This window comes from Panthera uncia (assembly GCF_023721935.1).
Source record: "Panthera uncia isolate 11264 chromosome A3 unlocalized genomic scaffold, Puncia_PCG_1.0 HiC_scaffold_11, whole genome shotgun sequence".
Lineage (NCBI taxonomy): Eukaryota > Metazoa > Chordata > Mammalia > Carnivora > Felidae > Panthera > Panthera uncia.
The window spans coordinates 18,697,052-18,716,689 of NW_026057578.1; the positions used below are offsets into that span (position 1 = coordinate 18,697,052).

Consider the following 19,638-nt stretch of genomic DNA (forward strand, 5'->3'; position numbering starts at 1 on the left):
AGGGATTCGGGCTGCTGTCCCCGGACATCCTGTCTGCAGGGGAGCTGGAAGAGCAGGTGTTCTCACCCCACTCTGTAGCCCAGAGGAGGGAAGAGATGCTTGACCTGGGAAGTTGCCAAAAACTTCCCACCTGCCTGTACCGCACAATAACCACCTGACAAGTTGTCTCCAGACAACCGGCTTCCCAGGGCCCGTGAAAGAGCACCCAAGTTAAAAGGACACGGGGCCGATTTATGTGGCAGTCAGATCTTAAGAGGCCAGCACAACTGGCAACTGAGGCTGAATGAGGGCAGTGGGCTTGCGCGTGCCGAGTGCCAGCTGTACCGAGGGGCACCCTTGTGCCCATGGGCCTGCACCCCTTCGTGGGGCTGCCTTCCCAACCTTCCCATCTCCTTTCCGGGGTCTTCTCACCAGCTCAATGGAAGCAGCCAGCTGCATGGTGACTGCTCCCTCACCTGCCCACACAGCCGGCCGATCCTTAACCCTTTTCTGTCCCTAAGGGAACGCACACTGCGTTGTCTTTGCCTTTGAACAAAAACCACCTGACCAGAATAGGCTTTGCTGTTTTCCTCCCACCCCGGCCCATTCCCGACAGCCTTACCATCTGTAGCACAGCTGTCCCCACGTGTCGGGTGGTCGCCGGCCCCTCCCTGTGGCTCTGCTCCAAGGTTGCCCTCCAAAGGTGAGGAGCAAGGAGAGTCACTAACTTTGTTACAATACTACTGAGAAGAAAAATAATACTGCTATTCTTTTCAAAAGGAAAGCTTTTCTAATAAAATTTACGATTTTTGTTAATATTCTGATTATAAACCAAACGTTGGCAGCCATATGTAGGTATGTTTGCTATGGACAGGATTCCGAGGTCATACTTGCAAAGACAACTTTAGAATTAGTTTAAATAAACCAATACATTTTCTCAGAAATTGTATAATTTCCTTCGGTTTACAATCCATGATCTGGGAAGTTTAATGTAATGTTAAATAATTTACTTTCTACCCTAAAAGTAAACTATAGAAAACTGAATCACTATTAGGATTGAATAACAAGGCTTTAACGGCTCAGTGGTTTTTCTTAAGAGTATATAAATATATAAATCTTGAAAAGGTAACACTGTTAGTTGAGCTGTAAAATCCATAAAAATAACAGTTCTGCCACAGTGCACAGACCAGTTCATTCGTTTTGCTTCTCCCACCCCCCAACCAAGCAGCTTTCCGGTTAGAAGTGGAAGACAGAAAATCATACATCCTATGTGAAATAATGAACATGGTAGGAAACGGTGTGCAAAAAATAACCTTTAAAATTCCATACTCCAACATCACAGATGCCCAGCAAGAGGACTTTCAACTGGTTTAATGAATATTCGGGCTGATCTCCACATCCTCCCACAGTGCTGTCCGCAGACTCAGAGCCCAGGTCTTATGCTGCAACGGGGAGAGTGGTCTTCGGTCTGGAACAGGACGGGGGTGGGGGGGAGGGGTCCCCTAGCCGACCTGCTGAAGGGTGCCTTGAAGAAGGGCCTGTCAGTTGTGTGCAGGAGCTTCCCGAAGGTACTGGGGAAAATCCCCGGCGTGGCCTGCGACCTGCTCCTCCGTTCTGGCCATGCCGGCACCCATCTCCGACAAAGGCCTCAAGTCCGGTGACCTTGCTGTTAGACCTTCCGTTGCTCGGTGGCCTCTGCGTCAAAGCGAGGCACGCCCTCCCAACGTGGCAGGAGCTGCTGTGCTCGGCCAGCACAGCCACACACTCGTCTACCCTAGTGAGCAGGTCCGGATTCCAGGCTCACATCCCGAGTGTCAACCTTGGGCTGCCTCCCGGCTTTGGGCAGCAGGCAGGTGGTGCAGCCCAAGGCACGGCAGGACATCCGGGTCCCCCTCATCCTCCCATGGTCCTGAGGGGCTGCTGTCCCCATTCCAGGCAGCGCCCTGGGCCTTGGCCTCCTCAGGCCCCTCACACAGTGGCCTGCAGGGCGACCCTCCATGGCCCACAGCAGCCTGGCTTGCCCAATGCTGCTATTTCTAACATGATCCCCTGTATCTTGGAGGCTGGGCTGTGTTCCCAGCCACGGGCAACATGCCCTTGTGCTGTGTCCTCTTCCTTGAGCAGGGGGGGACCCTCTCCAGGCAGGTCCTGTGCTCCTCTGCCCTGGCTCCAGGGCCAAACCGTGGGGGCATCTACCCCCACCCCTGCCCGACTGGGGTTTTAAAGCTACAGGACAATGTAAACTTGGGTTTGTTTCCCTGGCCCCATGAGGCTGCTGCGGTTCCTTAGAGCCTCCTGTGCCACAGGCTGAGGCAGCCTCTCTCCAAGGGGCTGCAGCCATGGTCCTGGCCCCACAGATGGAAAGCTCCATCTCCAGAAGTCAGGACAAGAGGTGTGTGCTTAATTAATTTGAGACACAGTACAGTGTTTGCCTTCCCCCAGAGCTGGGGCACGGAGGCCCCGAACAGTAAAACAACTCATTAATGGCTTGGTTTTGTCTAGCAGTCACTGCTGGAATCCAGGCTCCAGGCTACGGGGCCAGGAAGGCTGCCACGACAGGCCACTTCTCAAGAACCCGGCTCACGGCACTCCACGAGGTGCATGGCACCCGCTGCTCTCAACGAGGCTGGCACACAACTAGAGGCGGTTGTCCCCGTTGACCCGAGTCCTTCGTGGGGCCCTGGACACAAGGAGAGAGTGTCCTTACCGGCGGTGGGGCCTCAGAGTGCAGTGGGACAGCCCAAAGCCAGACAACTGTAACTTCCACCCACCCAGGAGGCAAGAGAAGGACCCGGAGGGGCAGCAAGCACTTCTTCCCATCGCTCCCACCATCCCCCGCCTCCAAGCTGCACACTGGCCACCCATCCTCCAGCCCCTCACCTCCGTTCCCGACTGTCAAAATGGTCTGCCAGATGCTCTTGGGAGATACGAAAGTCCTCAAACGGCTGCTGGTAGCGGGCTTCAAAGGAACCTTCCCGGCCCCGGCCATGGAACAGCTGGCCCGAGGCATCGGAGCCCCGCTCCCGCAGAGACATACTACTGAAGGGACTGACATCACCATTCTCCTGCTTCAACAAGGGCGGTGCACGAGAGATCAGTGCCTCCCCATGGCCTTGTGAGGCTGCTGCCTGGCTCCTCCCCAGCCCCCCTTCCTCGTGCTCACCTTGGCAGGGAAAACTTCGATCCTGATGAGCAGGGAGGCCAGCTCCAGGTCCTCACTGTAGTTGTTCTTCAAAGGCACGGCTCTGTATCCTAGGAGGAGAAGGCCTGGCCCTCAGCCCAGGAGGGAGCCAAGCAGGGGCCTGCGCCCCCTGCCCCCCACCCCGTCCCCAAGCTAGATCCCGGGCATTGTCTCTAGGAAGGATCCTCACCTGCCTTCAAGCCCTTCACTGGGAAGGTGGCCTGAGCCAGGAAGTTCTGGTCACTGAACATGTCCTCCTCATACACCACAAAGCGCAGGAAGGCGAATTCCGGGTTACTGATCTGGAAGTGGAAGGGCTTGGCGGGCCAAACAGGGTTCAGTCCGTTGTCCACTGCAAAAGTCAGGGCAGAAGGCCTCAGGCCACCACCAAGAGAGGACAGGGTCACTGGCGTGGTTGAGTGGGGAAGGCAGACCTACCCACAAATTCTGTCTTCTGTTTGATGCTGTCATACTCTGCTCCGGCCACCTCAATCTCCACAAAAGGACACACGATGCCTCGGCCATTCTTCGGCAGGTGCCGGGCCCCCAGCACCTGTAAGGCAGGGTAGAGATGGGCTGGGGGACTGTCCTTTCCACTCCCTCCAAGTCCTCGCTATGCAGTGGAGGCAGTGCGCCCTCTGCTGGGCCCCAAAGACACGGCCCACTAAGTGGCTCATGGCATCAGGGCCCTGAGCGGTGGTACTGGAAGAAGCTTCAGCCAAACTTCTCATGGGAGTTTCTGTAATCTACTTCATCAAACGCATGTCTGTTTCAATATGAAAATCTTTTAAGTTACTTCCCCACAAGGTAAAAAAAAAAAAAAAAAAAAATCGAAGTCTCTTCTCGGGAAAGCAGCACCCACTCACCTTGTGCTATCCTCACCTCCTTCAACACTGCTCAGCCCCACCCGCCCCGCACCCCACAGCTTCTCACCAGGGGGCATTAAGTGCTCAGGGACTGTTCTAAAAGACAGCTGGGGATGGGGGTCACTCTCCCTCAAGCCCCGTTCCAGTAAGTGCCGTCCCGCTGGCTCCTGCGGATAGCTCACCACGGGCCCTGGTTTCCTGTCCTGCCAGGCAGCGGCTACCCATGGCCTCACTGGACAGCCTGACTCTTCAGTGCCAAGAAGTGGCTACATTTAGCCCACCTGCCTCGGGCTTTCGCCACTCTGGGCCCAGCCCCACGGTGGAGACTTGCAGCTGCCTTCCTATCTCAGAGGACGGTCACACCTTCCTCACGCTCAGGAGCCAGTTCAGTGCCCCCCGCCAGTCACACAAACCGGCACCGCATCCCTGACTCCAGAAACGAGCCCCAGAAGAGCAACCCCTGCCCACCCTAAAGCCCACAGGCGAGCATCACCCACCTCAATGCAGATGGCATATGGCTCCAGGCCTCGGAGGCTGCTCTTGTCAAAGGGATCAAAGGCCTCATCCCGCATGGTGCTCGGCTGCAGCACGTAGCCACAGTGGCCACCGGCCATGAAGAGGGCCTGGTTCATCTGCATAGGCTTGTCTGAAAGAGCCGAGTTACAGTGGACTCTGGCCCGATGGCGCCCCTCCCCGCCCCACGGGGCACCTTCTCACCTGGGGTCTGGAAGTTGAGAGCCACGAGCTGACTGCCACAGATCCACATGGGCAAGGGGTCGTAATTGGAAGAGTCCAGCCGCTGGCCCTTGGGGTAGATGCGGGAGAGCTGCAGCCGGTTGTACTGGAGAAACTTCTTGCCTTTGGCCTTGTTCACGTATTTCTCAGCCTTGGTTTCCGGGAAGGATGACATGTCCCGGTAGCAGGCACGTTCTGTGCCAATCTCTGGATCAAACAGGGAGAATGCTTACAGAGCCCACCCACCCAGGCAGCTCCCCCACCCCCCATACAAAGGGACACAATGTACATCTTCCACCTGCCAGGGAGGGCGCCCAAACACACCCCCACCAGCCCTCGGCCCTTACTCTCTTCATCGAAGGGAACAGGCCGACAGTAGACAACCAGCTCGGAGAGCTCCAGGGCGATCTTCTTCCTCCGCTCCATCATCTTGCCCTCCGTGAGCTGGTGACACACACACATGGCCTGATGCCCCACCCGGAAGGATGCCCCTGCCAGCTTAGGCATACCCACAGTGCAGGTGTTCTCTGGGCCCTGCCCTGTCCCCCGAATCTCCCACACCCCTCTGGACAGTACACCCCAGAATCCTCCTTCCTTTTCTCTGCCCCCAAGGCCACACTTGCCCTCCTAAGACTCTTAGAGGCTGATATCCTCATCGCCCACACCCCAGTGACAGCTCAGGGTCCTGGGGTTGGCTGCACTCTTTGGTGATGCTTTGTAACCATCGGGTACCCAGCCTCCCTTAAGCAAGGCAGCCTCCTGTGACTTCAGTGGGGACTCAGGTCTCTGGCTCGGTCTCAGGTCTCGGTGCTGAGGAGACTCCTCCCACCTTGCAGGCCTAATGGCTTCACACCCTCAGATGCCCCCCTGCCCGACACAGCCACCTACCCACCGCGGCCGCTCACAAGCGCGTCCCGTCCTGTCCTCATAGCTCCAGAGGCCCACTTTCTTCCATCAAGGGCTCCTACACGCACATTCTTACTTCCTCTTTCAGCCCAGACCCCAGAATCCATCCCAACTAGCCAGTCTGCCAATAAAATCCTCAGCACCTTCTGTTCTCTGTGCGGCTCACAGGCACCCATCCTCCAAAGCAGCCACAGACCTGCCTTGTCACCTTCCACCCACACCAACCACCCAGGGAATGGCCATCACACAGAATTCCCTTAACCTCTGTGAATACATCCTTCCCTCCGCTCCCCCAGGCTCAGCGGAAGTGGCCTCCCTCCTCTCTGCTGGCTCCTCCTACAGCCAAGCGTGAAAGCTGGCCCCAGCTCTAGCCCCGTGGAGACCTACCACCACGGTTCCTAGTAGTGACACTAGGGCCAGTTGCTGCTGCCGAAACGCCGGGCACTTTCAGGTTATCGTGCCCATTGGTACCTCTGCAGCCCTCACACATCAGATACCATCCACCCCTGGCCACCGCCAGCCTCTCGGCCCTGCCCTTCCGGGCTCCCCCTGCCACCAACACCCTCCAAAGTTAAACCCTCTCCCCACTCCACACCACCCATTCCTCCCAAGCCTCTGGGCACCCGCTCCTGCTTCCAGCACAAGACTGCTCTTGCTCGGCCCGTGTGTCCAACTGCCGACCACGCAGATCCACAGGGTGGCCCACGGCCGCTATCCATCTCTGTCCTGAACGAGCCACACGGCCTGCTGTGTGTGCGTGTGTGTGTGTGTGTGTGTGTGTGTGTGTGTGTGGTTTCCTCCAGGTCCCAGCCTAGAGGCAGGCCTAGTGCTGCAGGCCTCACCCCCAACAGGTTCACATGCTGCCCACCTGCACCCCTGCACCCCACAGATGCCCCTTACCCTGGCGTCTGCCGTCTGGGCCACTTCTCGGATCTTCTTCACCCAGTCCTGCAGCTCCTCTTGTGAGTCAGCAGCGACATCCAGGGACCAGTGCGCCACGGAAGCCATACTGATGGAGAAGACGAACAGCCGGTTGTTCTTGCCCTCGGGACGGATGGCTGGGAGAGCAAGAGAAACAGGGCTTGGAAAGACGTCCCCGTCCCCCACACTACAGCCCAGGCACTGGCTCGGAGCCCCTCACTACCTGCCCTCCACCCCACAGGGTGTGAGGGAGGTGATGCTGCGCTGCCAGGAGAGGCGACCAGGGCTCAAACCCCGGTCTCGTGCGGGTCACGTGCCCCACCCTGTCTCCAAGGTCCCGTCACACTGTGGCCCAACCAACAAGGACTGTGGAGGTCAGCTAGCCTTCCGCATCACCCAGTGCCTGGCTCAGGGTAAGCATGCAGGGGGTCAGAGCTGGAGGTGAAGAATCGAGACTGGGGTGTCAAGAGAGTATCCAAGCACGGGGAGAGCTCAGAGTGAGGACAGCCTTTGGGAGGCCAGCCACTGGCTTCTTCCCACAGAACACAAAGGGAGCCACAAAGGAGAGCCTGACCCTGAAGAACCGTGGGCTGGGGAAAGGGGTGGGGGCTCACCAATCTGACAAGCTGGCACATCCAAGACCCCCCGGAGCAAATCCCCCAAGGGGCTGTTCTCGTCCAAGTGCTGTGGAAAGCAAAGCCCATGGGTCATCAGCACATCTGCTTTATATAGATGCATGGGAGGAGATGTCTGTGTGCGTGCAACAAACACACCTTATGCACACACCCATGACAACACAAACACAGCAGGTGTATTGGAAACTGCGGACCCCACAGGGGTGTGACAGGACCGCAGGTGACTGGTGGCTGTGCATGCACAGGTACACCTGACACTGTGTGTGATGGGCATATGCACAAGAAGAGTCTGGGGACGGGGATTCTGTCGCACCAACATGGCTCTGCTCTCACCTCCCTCTCAGGCTCCAGGGCTGCGGGGCTGACCATCTCTTCCACGTAGTTTGACGGGAACCACAGCTGCTTCTTCCCACCATAGTCCCCCCGCCACCTGTAGAAGCCACAGGGTGCTGACCCCAGCAACCACTCCAAACTCCCACAAGGAGGATATCCCTTGTCAGAGTCCCTGCACCTACGCCAGGCTGCAGGAGCAGCGCTGGTGCGCAGGTATGTGGGACAGACACACCACGACAGCACAGTGGCAGGTGCACAGGGGGGCCCCCGCCTCCCAGCCCGCCACACATGCCAGAGGCTTTGGCTCTGGGGACCAGGCTCACCAGCCACCTTCTTGCTTCTCCACGTTCTGGATGATGGCGCTCTTAGTGAAAGTCAGCTCATCCTCTCTCTGGGCCTTGTAGTCAAAGAGTGCTTTGACTGCACACTGAAGAGGGGGAGACACTGGTTAGAGCAGGCAGTCTATCCTCGCCACTCTGCTGACGTGGGGCAGCCCCCCCCAGATAGTCCTCGCCATCAGCCCTACAGGAGGCTCCAGGACACGTGTGACCCAGGGCCTCTGCCACGGAGGCTCCTCAGGGTCCAGGTGGAACATTGCAAGCCCCTCAGCCCGGGCCACAGGGAGATTCTTGAATCTCCCCCAGAAGCCAGGGCTCACAGGCTAGGAGTGTCTGTAGGTGCCCCGGGTGCCTCCCCCAGGACCTGAAAGCCTATGGGCATGACTGGGACCCCATCATTCCTCATCTGGAAAGTAGGAGAAAAAACCTTGTCCCAGGCTCCCTGGCTGCTGAGGGACAAAGCACAACTCCTTACTCCTTAGAGAAAAAAGCAGAGAGAGAAAGGTCCTTTCCGAGGGATCTGCACGAGATAAGGGAGTGAGCAGCAAAGAACAAAGTTTCTGGCCCTTGTGGCCGACCCCCGCCCTGCTGCCACCCAGTAAGTAAATGAGACTTACCCTGAGGAGCAGTTTGGAGGGGTCAGTGTTGACCCCTAGGGACAGGGACTGGGAGGGGGTCAGCCCCAAGAGAGCTGTGGTCAGACACCAACCACACATCTCTCACAAGCTCTAAGGACTCGGAAAACCACAAACACCACTTCTCCACAACGACCACAGATGCACCCCTCCGCCCCCAGCAGAGAAATACAAGCCCAGAGCAGCCAGGAGCCTCTCTAGCTTCCTGTGCCCAGACACCCAAGGTCGTACCTTGAAAGTTGGCATAGGATTCGCCTCCACATAGAAGCCTGGGTTGCGGCCCTCATACAGGGCCCCGTAGTCTGGCTCCTGGAAACAGGACCGAATGATAGACATTAACACCCAGAGAGAACAGGGGCTGCTGGCTTCCCTGTGCCCCTCAGTCAGTGAGGCAGGCCTCCTCCACATGGCCTTCCTCTCCAGGCCAAGTCTGCCCCCTCCCCTGGCACCTGGTTCACCGGCATCTTGGACCTTAGCAGCATGGCTTTGCCCTTCCCTCTCTCCCAAGTTCTTAACCCTTGAGGCCCACCCCATGATTCCGAAACCTCTCTGTTCCCCAAGGCCCAAGGTGCTGCCCGACATTCTTGCTTAGTGTCTCGCTCACTCCCCACTCGGCACCCCCACCCCACGCTGCCTATCCATCAGCCCAGCCCCGGGCCCCAGTGTGCACAGTCCTCTCTCTGGTCACCTGTGCTCACCAATGCCAAGTCTCAAGCAGACCTCTCGCCCTAGTCCCCATCAGTCCAAGTCCTGAGCCCTCTCTGTCCCCGTGCCGTCTGTGTAGCCTACCTCACATGCCTCACCCTCATGCCTCTGCCTCCTGGAGCCAACTCCCCTGCCCTGGCGACAGTCCAGTTCACACCTCCTGAGTAAGCTTCTGGCCTTGGGCCTACCTTTCCCTGCATGAGCTCCTGGACCGCCTTCCCCACACCCCGGCTCGCGGGGGCTCTCTGCTCGAATGCCTTCACCTAATGCATGCCCATCCTCGCAGACACATTCTTGTGGCAGACATTCCCTCTGGGACACCGTCCCGGCACCCACACCATGGCCCCTAGCTGGGCAGAGTGACCCTCCCAGGAGCTCCTACAACATTCCTGGCTTCTGTGTCCCACATACCGACTGTCCTGCCACTGCCCAGCAGCTAGCCCAGGGTCACCCTGTCCACCACGCCCCCTCAAGCACTGGGCCCTCACAGCTGTGCCGATCTTCTCCAGCGCCTCCTCGTTGATGGGATAGCGCAGCTTCATCTTGCGGTACAGTGGGTGCTTCTCATAGTAGCTGATGAGGTCCACGAGGCTGTCGAACTCGGAGTTGCCCAGGACCACCGTCTGGCCCTCCTGCTGGACGCGGCAATGCTTGATCTTGCCCTCAGCCCTTAACACAACAGCCACACAGGGTCAGGGCAGCCCAGACTCAGGCATAACCCCACACCACCTACAGTACCCCGAGGCCACACCCCTCACCGGAAGGAGATGGCGTAGGAGTTGGGCTCATTCCGTTTCCTCACCAGGAAAGCCCCATCCCGGGGGACGCGCATCAGCATGTGCTCAGCCTGAGCTCTGGTCAGGCTGGCATGGTACCACCTGAGGACAGGCCCAAGTCAAGCCCTGGCCATCACCTCTCAGGTCCCCCACCCAGCCCTCGGCCCCTCCCTCACTCTTTGCTCTCGTGGGCATTGGTCTGCGGGACTGGCTCTGAGAGGCGCATCTCAAATTCGTTGCAGCGTAGGGGCACCTGCTGGTAGTGTGTGATGAGGTCATAGAGCGAGTCAAAGACCAGGTTGTCTGTCAAGAAGAACTTGGGGGCCCCAGCGTCCTGCCGAGAGTGGATCCGGCAGTGCTGGACTTTCCCATTCCGCCTGAGGGAAGACAGGGAAGCAGTGAGGAGCAGGCCGGGCCCAAGCGAGGTACCTAAGTTGTTCGGGTGTGGGTGGCCCTGCAGGAGGGCTTCAAAGCACCCTGAAAAGTATATGTGTGTGCATGCATGTGATAAGATCACGTTCCATGGGAAAGCCCGTGACAGAGACCAACTACGGACCATGGTGGTCTCTGGGAGGTGCCGCGTCAGAGTATACACGCGCCAGGAGTGGGTTACCAGAAAGAGAGGGTATAGTCGCCCACGAAGGTCTCGCTCTCTCGCACGAGGAAGGAGCCATCAGGGGCCCCGGTCTCAATGCAGTACTCGGTAAGCAGGCGCTCAGCGATGTGCCGCCCATCCCGTCCTGCCCCGAGCTTCCCGTGGAACCATTTCTCACTGGAGTGCAGCTCTGTGCTGCCACTGGCCTGTGGGGGGAGGGCAACAGCAAAGACACTCAGTGACTCTGACCCCAGCCCAGCCCCCAGCCCTGGGCTGGCCCCTCACCTCCTTGGGCTCCTCCTCATCCTCGTTGCCCTGGTCACTGCTCGTCTCCTCAGAGTAGTAGATTTTGCTGCTGGTCAGGACGAAGTAGTGGGGATACCACTCCTAGAAGACAGAAGTGGGGCCCATGAACGGAGCCCTCCTCCCGTGGTGCCCCTCCCCATGCTTGGCCTGGCCTGGCCCTCACGTGGTTCACAGGGTCCTCCAGGTAGAGGATGCCATTCTTGATGGAGTTGCTGATATCGTTCTCGGAGTACATCACTGATGTAGGCACCTCTTCATAGGCACTGCCCTCTGCCAGCTTCTTGTGCTATGGGGACAGGCCAGGACATGGCAATGCCCCCTAGTCCCAGCGTCCCTCCTCCTCACCCAGGCTGCAATGGCCTGGGAGAGGTGCTGGGAAGTGTGGGGGGCTCACCCCTACCTTGATAAGGATCTTCCTCTTGAGCTGGTTGGGTGAGGGGAGTCCATCGGCAGCGATGTCCACAGGCTTGGTAAGGAGTGTGTCCCCAAGCACCTTCTTGAAGTACTGTGCCATGTTCCTCTGCTGGGCAATGCTGCAATGGTCCTCAATGGACAGGATGACCGGGTACCTAAAGGGTAAGGAGCCAGTGCAGTGACAGAGGCCTTACAATTCTGAGGGATCAATGCTTAGTACAAACACCCCTTCAGAGAAGGAGGTGTTAGGGACCAAGGCCCTGGAGGCCCTGTCTATAAGAAAGCTACCCAGAGAAGATGCTGGCCTTGGTTGCTGGAAGGGTTAAGAAGGTTCCACAGGGGCACCAAAGGGTGCAACAGGAACAAAGGGGTGGAACCCCTGCAGACAGAGGTCCCCAGAGTTGGTCCAGCTATGGGGGCTCTCCCAGCAGTGCAAGAGACATCCCACGCCAAGAAGGTAAGGAGAGACAGGAATCACCCTCCAGTTAGCTGCCGGAGCCCCCGATGATCCCTTCAGTGAGGCATGAGAGACTAGTGAGCACAGGTAGGGGTGAACAGGAATTGCAGGACAGCAGGTAGGGATGTGGACAACTCTCTGGGCTGTGAAGGGAAAGGGGTTGGTAGGACAGTGGCCTAAAGAGACCACTGGGGTTAAGGAAGTATTTTTTGCGGACGGGTAGAGCTTTAGTTTGTTCCACAGGCTAGAGAAAAACCATTGAAGAGGGCGGACCATGGATGTAAGAAACAGGGAGAGGCTTAGGAAGAATGGGTCAAGCAAACGGCAAGAGGACGAAAGAAAAATGGGGCATGGGGACAGGGCACTGGAGGGGACCCTCTGTCACAGGACAGAGCTGGAGCCAAGCTGACCCCAGCCCTCCTCCCTTCTCTCCCACTCACTCTGAGGCCACAAAGGCGTGCTCCTTGATAGTGTGCAGGACGTCTGAGAACTTGATCTTGGTGGTAAGGGTGTGTCCATGGTAAATGACTGGCATCCCATCTGGGCCATCCCAGCAGTCCACTGGGGAGCAACATGACCACAGTCAAGAGGGCAGGCCCCCCCAACCTCCTCCCCCAGCCCTGGCCCTCACGCACACTCAATGCAGCGACAGCCCATCCGCAGGCAGCGAGCGTAGGCTTCCAGGGAGGACTCGCTGGAGAACTGGTCCCCGGTCAGGTATCTGGACAGGGAAGGAGAGGCAAGCGTGGTTGGGTGAGTGCCTCCCTCCCAAGGGTGGGCCAGGTGGGGCCCAAGGGAGGCACTCACGTGTTGTGGGAGGAGGAGATCCAGTAGTGGGAGAGGGGGTTGTTCATGGTTTCTGGGCACACTGCATCCAGCTGTGAGTTCCACACACTGTTCTCTTTGGAGAACAGGAAGGTGACAAACTGTCCAGGAATGGGCAGGAAAAGAAAGCCAGAGTGAGCCCCTACCCCAATCTGCTGGCATGGCAGTGGTGGGAAGGAGAGGATGCTCATGGTCTACTGTGGTGGGCCAGGAAACCAGTGTGTGTTGCGGGGGGGGGGGGGGGGGGGGGGGAAGAGGGGGGGGGGGGGCCGGGGGGGGGGGGGTGAGGGGAACGAGGTAGCTAGCACCCCTAAGGAGAATCTGGCTCCTGGGACCCAGGTGGGCTTCTGGTCGGCAACCCCCATTCTGGCGAGTGAAAGGCAGGGCTCACCTCATCCAGGAAGAAGTACGGCTCTTCAATCTCTCGCAAGGGGTCTCGGAGAAAGCTGAGCATAAATTCTTGCACCTGAAGCCGGTCGACGGCCCACAGCTCCTGGTGGGGGTGGGGTGGTGAGGAGCGCACGGGACGCGGCCCGTGACGAGCCCAGTCCCTACCCCCCAGCCAGGCGCCCTGGCACCGCCGAGCCCAGCCATACCCCCTGGTACTCAAGGAGGAACTGCTGGAACTCAGGAAGGGACACGCGACAGAGCTCCGGCCGCTCCACCGCCCTGTGGGGAAGAAGGGAAGTACCTGGCAGCCAGCTGGCTGGCACAGCCCACAGACAGTGAGGGGCCCCTCGGAAGGCAGAGCCCAGCTCCCGGCCAGCACAGCTGCCCCAAAGGGTCCCGCATGGCTCACCCCCTCCCAATGCCTCCCACCTATATGGGGAGGGACCAGGGGAGAACCCTACCGCCCCACTTCGAACCAAACCTCAGGGCACTGGCTTCCAAGAAGGGGAGGTCCATCTGCAGGAGACAGAACCTGGTCAGAGTGAGAGCCCCTGGGGAGGCCATGTGGGAAAAGGGCTTTCAGGAAGAAAGGCTGGGGCAACAGACAGGGGTGGGCCTCAAGAGGAGAAGAGCTGGAGAAATGGCACCCAAAAGCCCTCAAGCGGGGCAGCAGGGCTGAGGCAAGCAGGGCGGGGGCTGGGGTGGGAAAGGAGGGGCAGGGGCCATGGGAGGGCAGGTGGCTCATGCACCGTCTTCTGGGCGCTGTACATGAGGCTGCGGTACAGCTGAGCAAACTGCCCATAGGTGATGTCACTGCTGCGCTGCTCCAGGTCCTGCATGGCACAGGACAGGGCTCCGGTCAGGCCCACAGCAAGGGGCGCCCGGGCTGCCCCCACTGCCTGCCTGTGGATGGCCTGAGAATTCCCTACCGTCAGACGCTCTCGGAGGAAGCGCATGTTGGGGACCCGGTAGTTGACCTGGGACAGCATGTTCTTCAGGTCCTTGGCTGATATACTGAGGAAAGAGAGACATCCCCAGTGGCATCACCCAACCTCTCATGACCTCTGACCTATGGGCTGAGTCCACCTGGGGTTGGACAGGTAAGCACTACCCTTGGACCTATGTTTCTGATGGGGAGACTAAATCACAATCCTTGGGGTGACCAAGAGAAGTCCCCTCCTTTCTCTGGGCCTCAGTTTCCTCATCTGAGCAAAGAAAAAGGCCATGATTCTGGCAAGAAAGGAGCAAACAGGCCCAGGGAAGTGGGTCAGGATGGGGGAGGGGAGCCAATCTTTAGGTGTCAGGCACTCAAGCCTGTACCTCTAGTCCCCCAGGCTCTCCCAGAGGCTGTTGGTCCACCCAGAACACAGGGAGGCAGCCTCCCCCTGCTGAACTTCCAGGCCCCGCACAGCTTACTCACATATTCCCTGTGAGGGGCAGCTCAACAGTGATTCCTCCCCAGTCACCCTGGAATGCTGGGAGTTTGTGCCTCAATACCCAGAACTGGTGGTGGTAGCAGGGGCGGGGGAGGGCCTGCTCAGTGAACTACCACTGCTGGTGACTGGGCACTCTCCTGGGGTCCTACGGGAAACCGTCCCTGCCCTCCGGGGCCCAGGATTTGGGGACAGGGGACACTGCTGGGCCCTGGCAGCAGAATGGAAAAGATGGGGGAAAGGGGGGCTTTCCCCTCCTCCTGCTCAGGAGCCTGACAGGCAGCAGCAAAACTTCCTTCCAGGATCCACCTCTGTACTGAGTGGTCTTAGCTGGTGCTGGCAAGTGCTGTTGAGCAAGTGCCCGCTCTCTGCAGGCACCGGCTCATCTCTGACCCCGAGTCACCAGGAGGGAGACTGTCAGGGTCCTTGCTCTGCAGGTTAGGAAACTTGCTGCATCACCAAGCTTTCCCTCTGTGGACTCTTTGCCATTAGCATTACAAGCTAAGCAAGCTATCTCTCTGACCAAAACACTTGTCTTGACCCAGCTAACCTCTCCAGCTACCACCCCCTTCTCTGCTCCCCTTCACAGCAACACCTTGAAGGAGCCATCCACACTCCCTTTCCTTCCCTGAACTCGCTTCTCCACTCCTCAAGGTCACCAACAACCTCTGTGCTGTCAAGTCCAAAGGGCACCTCTCTGTCTTCAACACACTTGACAAGGCCTGGCACAGCCGACCACTCCCTCCTCCCCAGGCTTCCAAAACTCACCACTCCCCCACCCCCCGCCAGGTTTTCCTCTTACCTCACGAGTTGCTACTTCCCTTGGCCAGCACCTCTTCACCTCTCGAATCCCCAGTGTCCGAGCAGCCTGGGATCAGATGCTAGCCCTCTTCCCTTTTCAGGCTATGCTTACCCCCACCCCCCACCTCAGGTGATCTCCAGCCTCATGGCTTGTAGAAGAAACATCTCTATACTCCTGAGGTAACATCTCCTGCCCCAACTTCTCCCTTAAACTCACTCTACCCACCTGCCAACTCCATGGCTCTACCTGGACATCTAAGGGCGTCATAAAACTTAATACACCCCAAATGAACCCGTAAGCTCCCCAAATGTGCTCCTCCCATGGCCTTCCCCATTTCAGTCAATGGCAACCCCACCTTTTCAGATGCTCCAGCCAAAAAGCTTACTGTTATCCTGGACTCCTCTTTCTTTTGCATGCCAAAATCAATGGTAGGAAATTCTATTGGATTCTATCTTCAAAATACAGCAGAGCTCAGGGACGCCTGGCTGGCTCAGTCAGTTAAACATCCAACTCTTAATCTCAGCTCGGGTCATGATCTCAGGGTTTTTGAGACCGAGCCCCATGTCGGGGTCTGCACTAACAGCGCGGAGCCTGCTTAGGATTCTCTCTCCCTCTTTCTCTCTCAAAATAAACAAACTTAAAAAAAAATAAAACAAAACATTAGAGCCCAAATCCAACCACTTCCTTCCCCCCGCCCACTCAAACTCTCATCTTCCACCTGGAATGCTGAAGGGGCTCCCTGGCCAAGCTCTCCGGCTCTGCCCTGCCCTGGACTCTCCAGAGGCACCAGCATTCCTGTGCAACTCAAGTCAGGTCACCAGATGCCTCCCTTCAAAACCTTCTGTGGTTTTCCAGCTCTTTCACAGCAGCAGTCAAATGCCCTTACCATGACCTGATCTCTGTCCTCCACCTCTCCTTGGCCCCTCTGTCACAGGACAGCTTCAAAGGCACGAGCTTCAGAAGGCACCCCCTTACACACTACAGGCCCCTGACCCTCTCTGTAGGACACCCAGAGCCAGTTCTCCATGTCCTGTCTCTGTCCCCAGCGGCAGGGCACACAGCTTATAGTCCCTGGCCTCTCTCACTAGCCTGCACCAAGGCCATTAGAGGGCTTTCTGCAGGAAGTTACTTGTGCCAGAACCACTCGCCTGCCCCCCAGCTCTGCTAAAGGCAGGCCTCCCTGGGTCCTCTGGTTCTCCAGCAGCTGCTCAGAGATATGGCTACTGTTCTGGCTGCCCCAACCCACCTGCTGGGCTACCGGCACAGCTCAAAACCTACCGATCCTCACGATTCCGATCCACCGAATAGAACTGCTTCCTCAGCCACCTGGAGGAAGAGAAGCCTGAAGTGAGAACACTTCTCCAGCCAGACTAGTTCTGGGGAAGTCAGTAGGCAGTGTCCGGGCACACAAAGGCCTGTGTCCCTGCCTCTGCTCCCTAGAACCTAATGCCTCCAACCCTAACTACATCAGGGGTGGTTCTTACCTTTCAATCTGCAGAGGTGTGGCTGCCTGCAATGTATCTTCCATCAGCCAAGTTAACCCCTTGATCCACATGTTCACTTCATCCTCAGATGTAGCTGTGATCAAGGGGTAAAGAGCTGAACTGAGGACACATACTTCCTGCCGAGCCAGGAGCCAGTAGATATTCCCTCTAACTACCCCCTACACCTCCTCCAGACCCTGGACTCCTACCTTGCAGGCTCAGGGTCTTCAGGCGGAACTCCATCCCATACAGTATGACAAAGCAGTGTGACTGGTCTGTTCGGAAAGCAGGATCCTCTTGGTAGCGATCAAAATCCCGTGAGGTCTTCCCTGGGCGGATCTCCTTGATTTCTCGAATGTCAACTAGGAAGACAGAGAAGAGACCAAGATCAGGCTGGGGTCTCCAAGTCCACACCAAAATGAGGGCAGCCTGGTTTCCTCACTCATTCCCATACTCTCCCTCAGGGAAGGATGGCAAAGAGAGACACCCTGTCCAGGGGCAGAGCCAGGAATGCTCACAGTCCCACTAGGTGGTAAAAGAGAGTTGGGCTAAGCCTAAGGACAGGCCTCTACTAAAAGCTGAGCTGTCTGAGGGAGCAGACAGCCCCATCCTGTGTACCTTCCCTTGCTGAGAATGTAGGCAGGTCACTCTGACCTGGAAAAAAGCTGGACTCTAAGAGAGAGAGAAATGGGGACTAAGGCTGTTCTTCTGTGAGGACCATTTCCTGACACAAAACACACAAACCAAACTGTAAAGTCCCAGGGCAGGGCTAGGAAGACCCAAATTGTCTCAGGATCCATGGGAGAAATGAGGGATCAGGCCCAGGGGACTGATGTACCCCTGAAAAGACATGCCCAAGCAAGTCTCAGCAAGAGGACTGGCAGTGGGTATCCAAAGGAATGTTTCCCCATCCTGACTGTCAAAGGGCCTGGTGCTCCCCTGCCCTGACACAGTACATATTGGGGAAGCACAGGGGCCCGAATGGCAGACAACCTGCCTCAGCCACTAATAAGGGAGATGATGCCAAGTGACTCATTTAACTTCTTCCAGTCTCAGTTTTACCATATATAAGGCCAAGGGCTTGACTGAATTTCTCTAGTAAACAGGGTGGTAGAAAAACATACATGGACTCTGGGATCAGACTGCCTGGACCAGAATCCCAGCTCTACCTCCCACCAGCTGTGTGACCTCAGCACAATGACAAACGCTCTGACCCCACTGTTTCATCTGTTAACACAGGTAACAAGTAACAGTGAGGGTGCTGGTAAGATCAGAAGTCCTAAGAGCCAAAACTGCCCAGCCCTGTATGTGGCACACCGGAGCTCATTCAATGCAAGCTCCCTTCCTCTGCTCCCTCACCAAAGTATGCTTGGGGCACAGGTTCTAGTCCCAGGCCTGGAGAGGGCCCTAGCACTGCGCAGCACAGAGAAGGGCTGCCTCCCCCCACACACCCATCAGATAGCCCGGTGCCGGCTGCGACCCTGGAGAGGGCAGACTTTCCAAGCCAGATAGAGACGGCTTTAAGGAAGATCTCTTCAAACAGAAGAAGCCTGGCTTACCACCAGAGAGGACTCTCCCTGAGCACTGCCCTGGCACTACAGCCCCTTCAAATGCTCTCAACCCAGACTGGCCCAGAAGATCTGGAGCCAGGAGTAGCTCTAGCACACTAGGGTCCACCCCCGTGGACCCCAGTGCCCTCCCAGCTCCAACCGTACACCATTCTGGCTGAATGCCCTAAGGGGTCCAGAACCGGGCCCTCTTCCTCTCCTTCCAGCCACAGGTGTGCCTCATCTATCCCACCTGAAATAGAGGCACTGCTTCTAGCCCCAACCCCAGCTGCTCCCATCAGAGCATTACTGGTTCTACCTGGACCTCACTCCCTGCTCCCTTGCCTTCATCAACCCCTTAGGCCTGGTCCTCCTGCTGAAACCCCTGCCCTCACCCCCAAGTCCTCTTTACCCATGAGCCACCCTTCCTAAGTTTTCTGAATCCTTAAAATAACATTGTTCTGATCCTTCCCAAAGTTGCTCATGGAGGAGAACATGCTCCTTCTCTGGACTTCAAGGCCCTTCTTGGTGGGGCCCAGTGATTTACACCCCCAGCTTCTTCCCTCCCATCTTTTCTGCTCCATCTAAACTCAGCTGGACCAAGCGCAAGAATGGCCAGTGCTTCTTATCACCCATTGCATCCCAGTCCCTAGGATGGACTGTCTACCGCCCAGGCTCTATCCTCTCCCTCCAAAGACCCAACTTGGAATCCTACAGCAATCACACCCATGACTGCTCATGGCAATACGTGTGTGTGTGTGTGTGTGTGTGTGTGTGTGTGTGTGTGAGACACAGAGAGAGAGAGAGAGAGAGAGAGAGAGGAGAGGGAGAGAGAGAACATTCCTCATCCCCCCCTAGGCCAGGCTTGCTGAAGGACTGAATGAACAAATGAAAAAAGCAGGCACACGGGTGGGGGAAGGGGCCACAAAAAGCGGGGGAGGGTTTAGAAACAAGGAGTTACACTCAGGTAGAAACAGGGAGGGTGGGGGGAACTGAGTCACAAAAACCCAGCCTGAGAAGATAGTTTCCAAGGATGGAAGGAGGAGCTGAACAGGGGAAATGCCCAGATCAGAAACTGCAGAATAACCACAAACCCTGCCCTTTGAAACAGAAACCAGCACACTTTTCCGGTGCAGAGCTGCTGTCATTCCCTCCCACACCTCTCACAAAGGCACAAAACCTCACACACACAAATGCATCTATGCCAGGGCCTGCATGCTCCACAGCCTGGGCCCTTCCTCTCAGCGGCCCGCCTATCACTAGAAGTAGTCCAGGACGTGCCTACTGCTTGGCAGGCAGCTAGAGGGTCAGTTGAAAGCTTGGGGCCAGGCCTCATGGAGCCCTGTGTGGGTGCACGAGCACATGTGCATGCACA

General features: G+C 57.4%; 1 protein-coding gene across 2 annotated transcripts in view; it reads right to left on the bottom strand.

Annotated features, from left to right (window-relative positions):
- Positions 1–911: 911 nt before the first annotated feature.
- Positions 912–19,638, bottom strand: part of PLCG1 (phospholipase C gamma 1) — a 36,865-nt gene continuing 18,138 nt past the window's right edge. Inside the window, exons 2-32 of one of the 2 annotated variants that reach the window (XM_049650780.1) lie at positions 16,926–17,078; positions 16,717–16,810; positions 16,511–16,558; positions 13,927–14,011; positions 13,747–13,830; positions 13,479–13,513; positions 13,204–13,276; positions 12,999–13,100; positions 12,590–12,708; positions 12,418–12,503; positions 12,223–12,343; positions 11,312–11,480; positions 11,075–11,197; positions 10,891–10,992; positions 10,624–10,811; positions 10,187–10,387; positions 9,993–10,112; positions 9,723–9,903; positions 8,761–8,838; positions 7,880–7,983; positions 7,557–7,653; positions 7,203–7,272; positions 6,568–6,725; positions 5,109–5,205; positions 4,744–4,968; positions 4,524–4,672; positions 3,599–3,713; positions 3,351–3,512; positions 3,143–3,231; positions 2,860–3,044; positions 912–2,659 (exon numbers count right to left, since the gene is read on the bottom strand). In XM_049650780.1, coding sequence (XP_049506737.1) covers positions 2,617–2,659; positions 2,860–3,044; positions 3,143–3,231; positions 3,351–3,512; positions 3,599–3,713; positions 4,524–4,672; positions 4,744–4,968; positions 5,109–5,205; positions 6,568–6,725; positions 7,203–7,272; positions 7,557–7,653; positions 7,880–7,983; positions 8,761–8,838; positions 9,723–9,903; positions 9,993–10,112; positions 10,187–10,387; positions 10,624–10,811; positions 10,891–10,992; positions 11,075–11,197; positions 11,312–11,480; positions 12,223–12,343; positions 12,418–12,503; positions 12,590–12,708; positions 12,999–13,100; positions 13,204–13,276; positions 13,479–13,513; positions 13,747–13,830; positions 13,927–14,011; positions 16,511–16,558; positions 16,717–16,810; positions 16,926–17,078 — 3,656 coding nt within the window. In that variant the 3' untranslated portion in view covers positions 912–2,616. Of the gene's footprint in view, positions 2,660–2,859; positions 3,048–3,142; positions 3,232–3,350; positions 3,513–3,598; positions 3,714–4,523; positions 4,673–4,743; positions 4,969–5,108; positions 5,206–6,567; positions 6,726–7,202; positions 7,273–7,556; positions 7,654–7,879; positions 7,984–8,760; positions 8,839–9,722; positions 9,904–9,992; positions 10,113–10,186; positions 10,388–10,623; positions 10,812–10,890; positions 10,993–11,074; positions 11,198–11,311; positions 11,481–12,222; positions 12,344–12,417; positions 12,504–12,589; positions 12,709–12,998; positions 13,101–13,203; positions 13,277–13,478; positions 13,514–13,746; positions 13,831–13,926; positions 14,012–16,510; positions 16,559–16,716; positions 16,811–16,925; positions 17,079–19,638 lie in introns of both variants that reach the window. The other variant, XM_049650779.1, reaches the window with a different exon arrangement.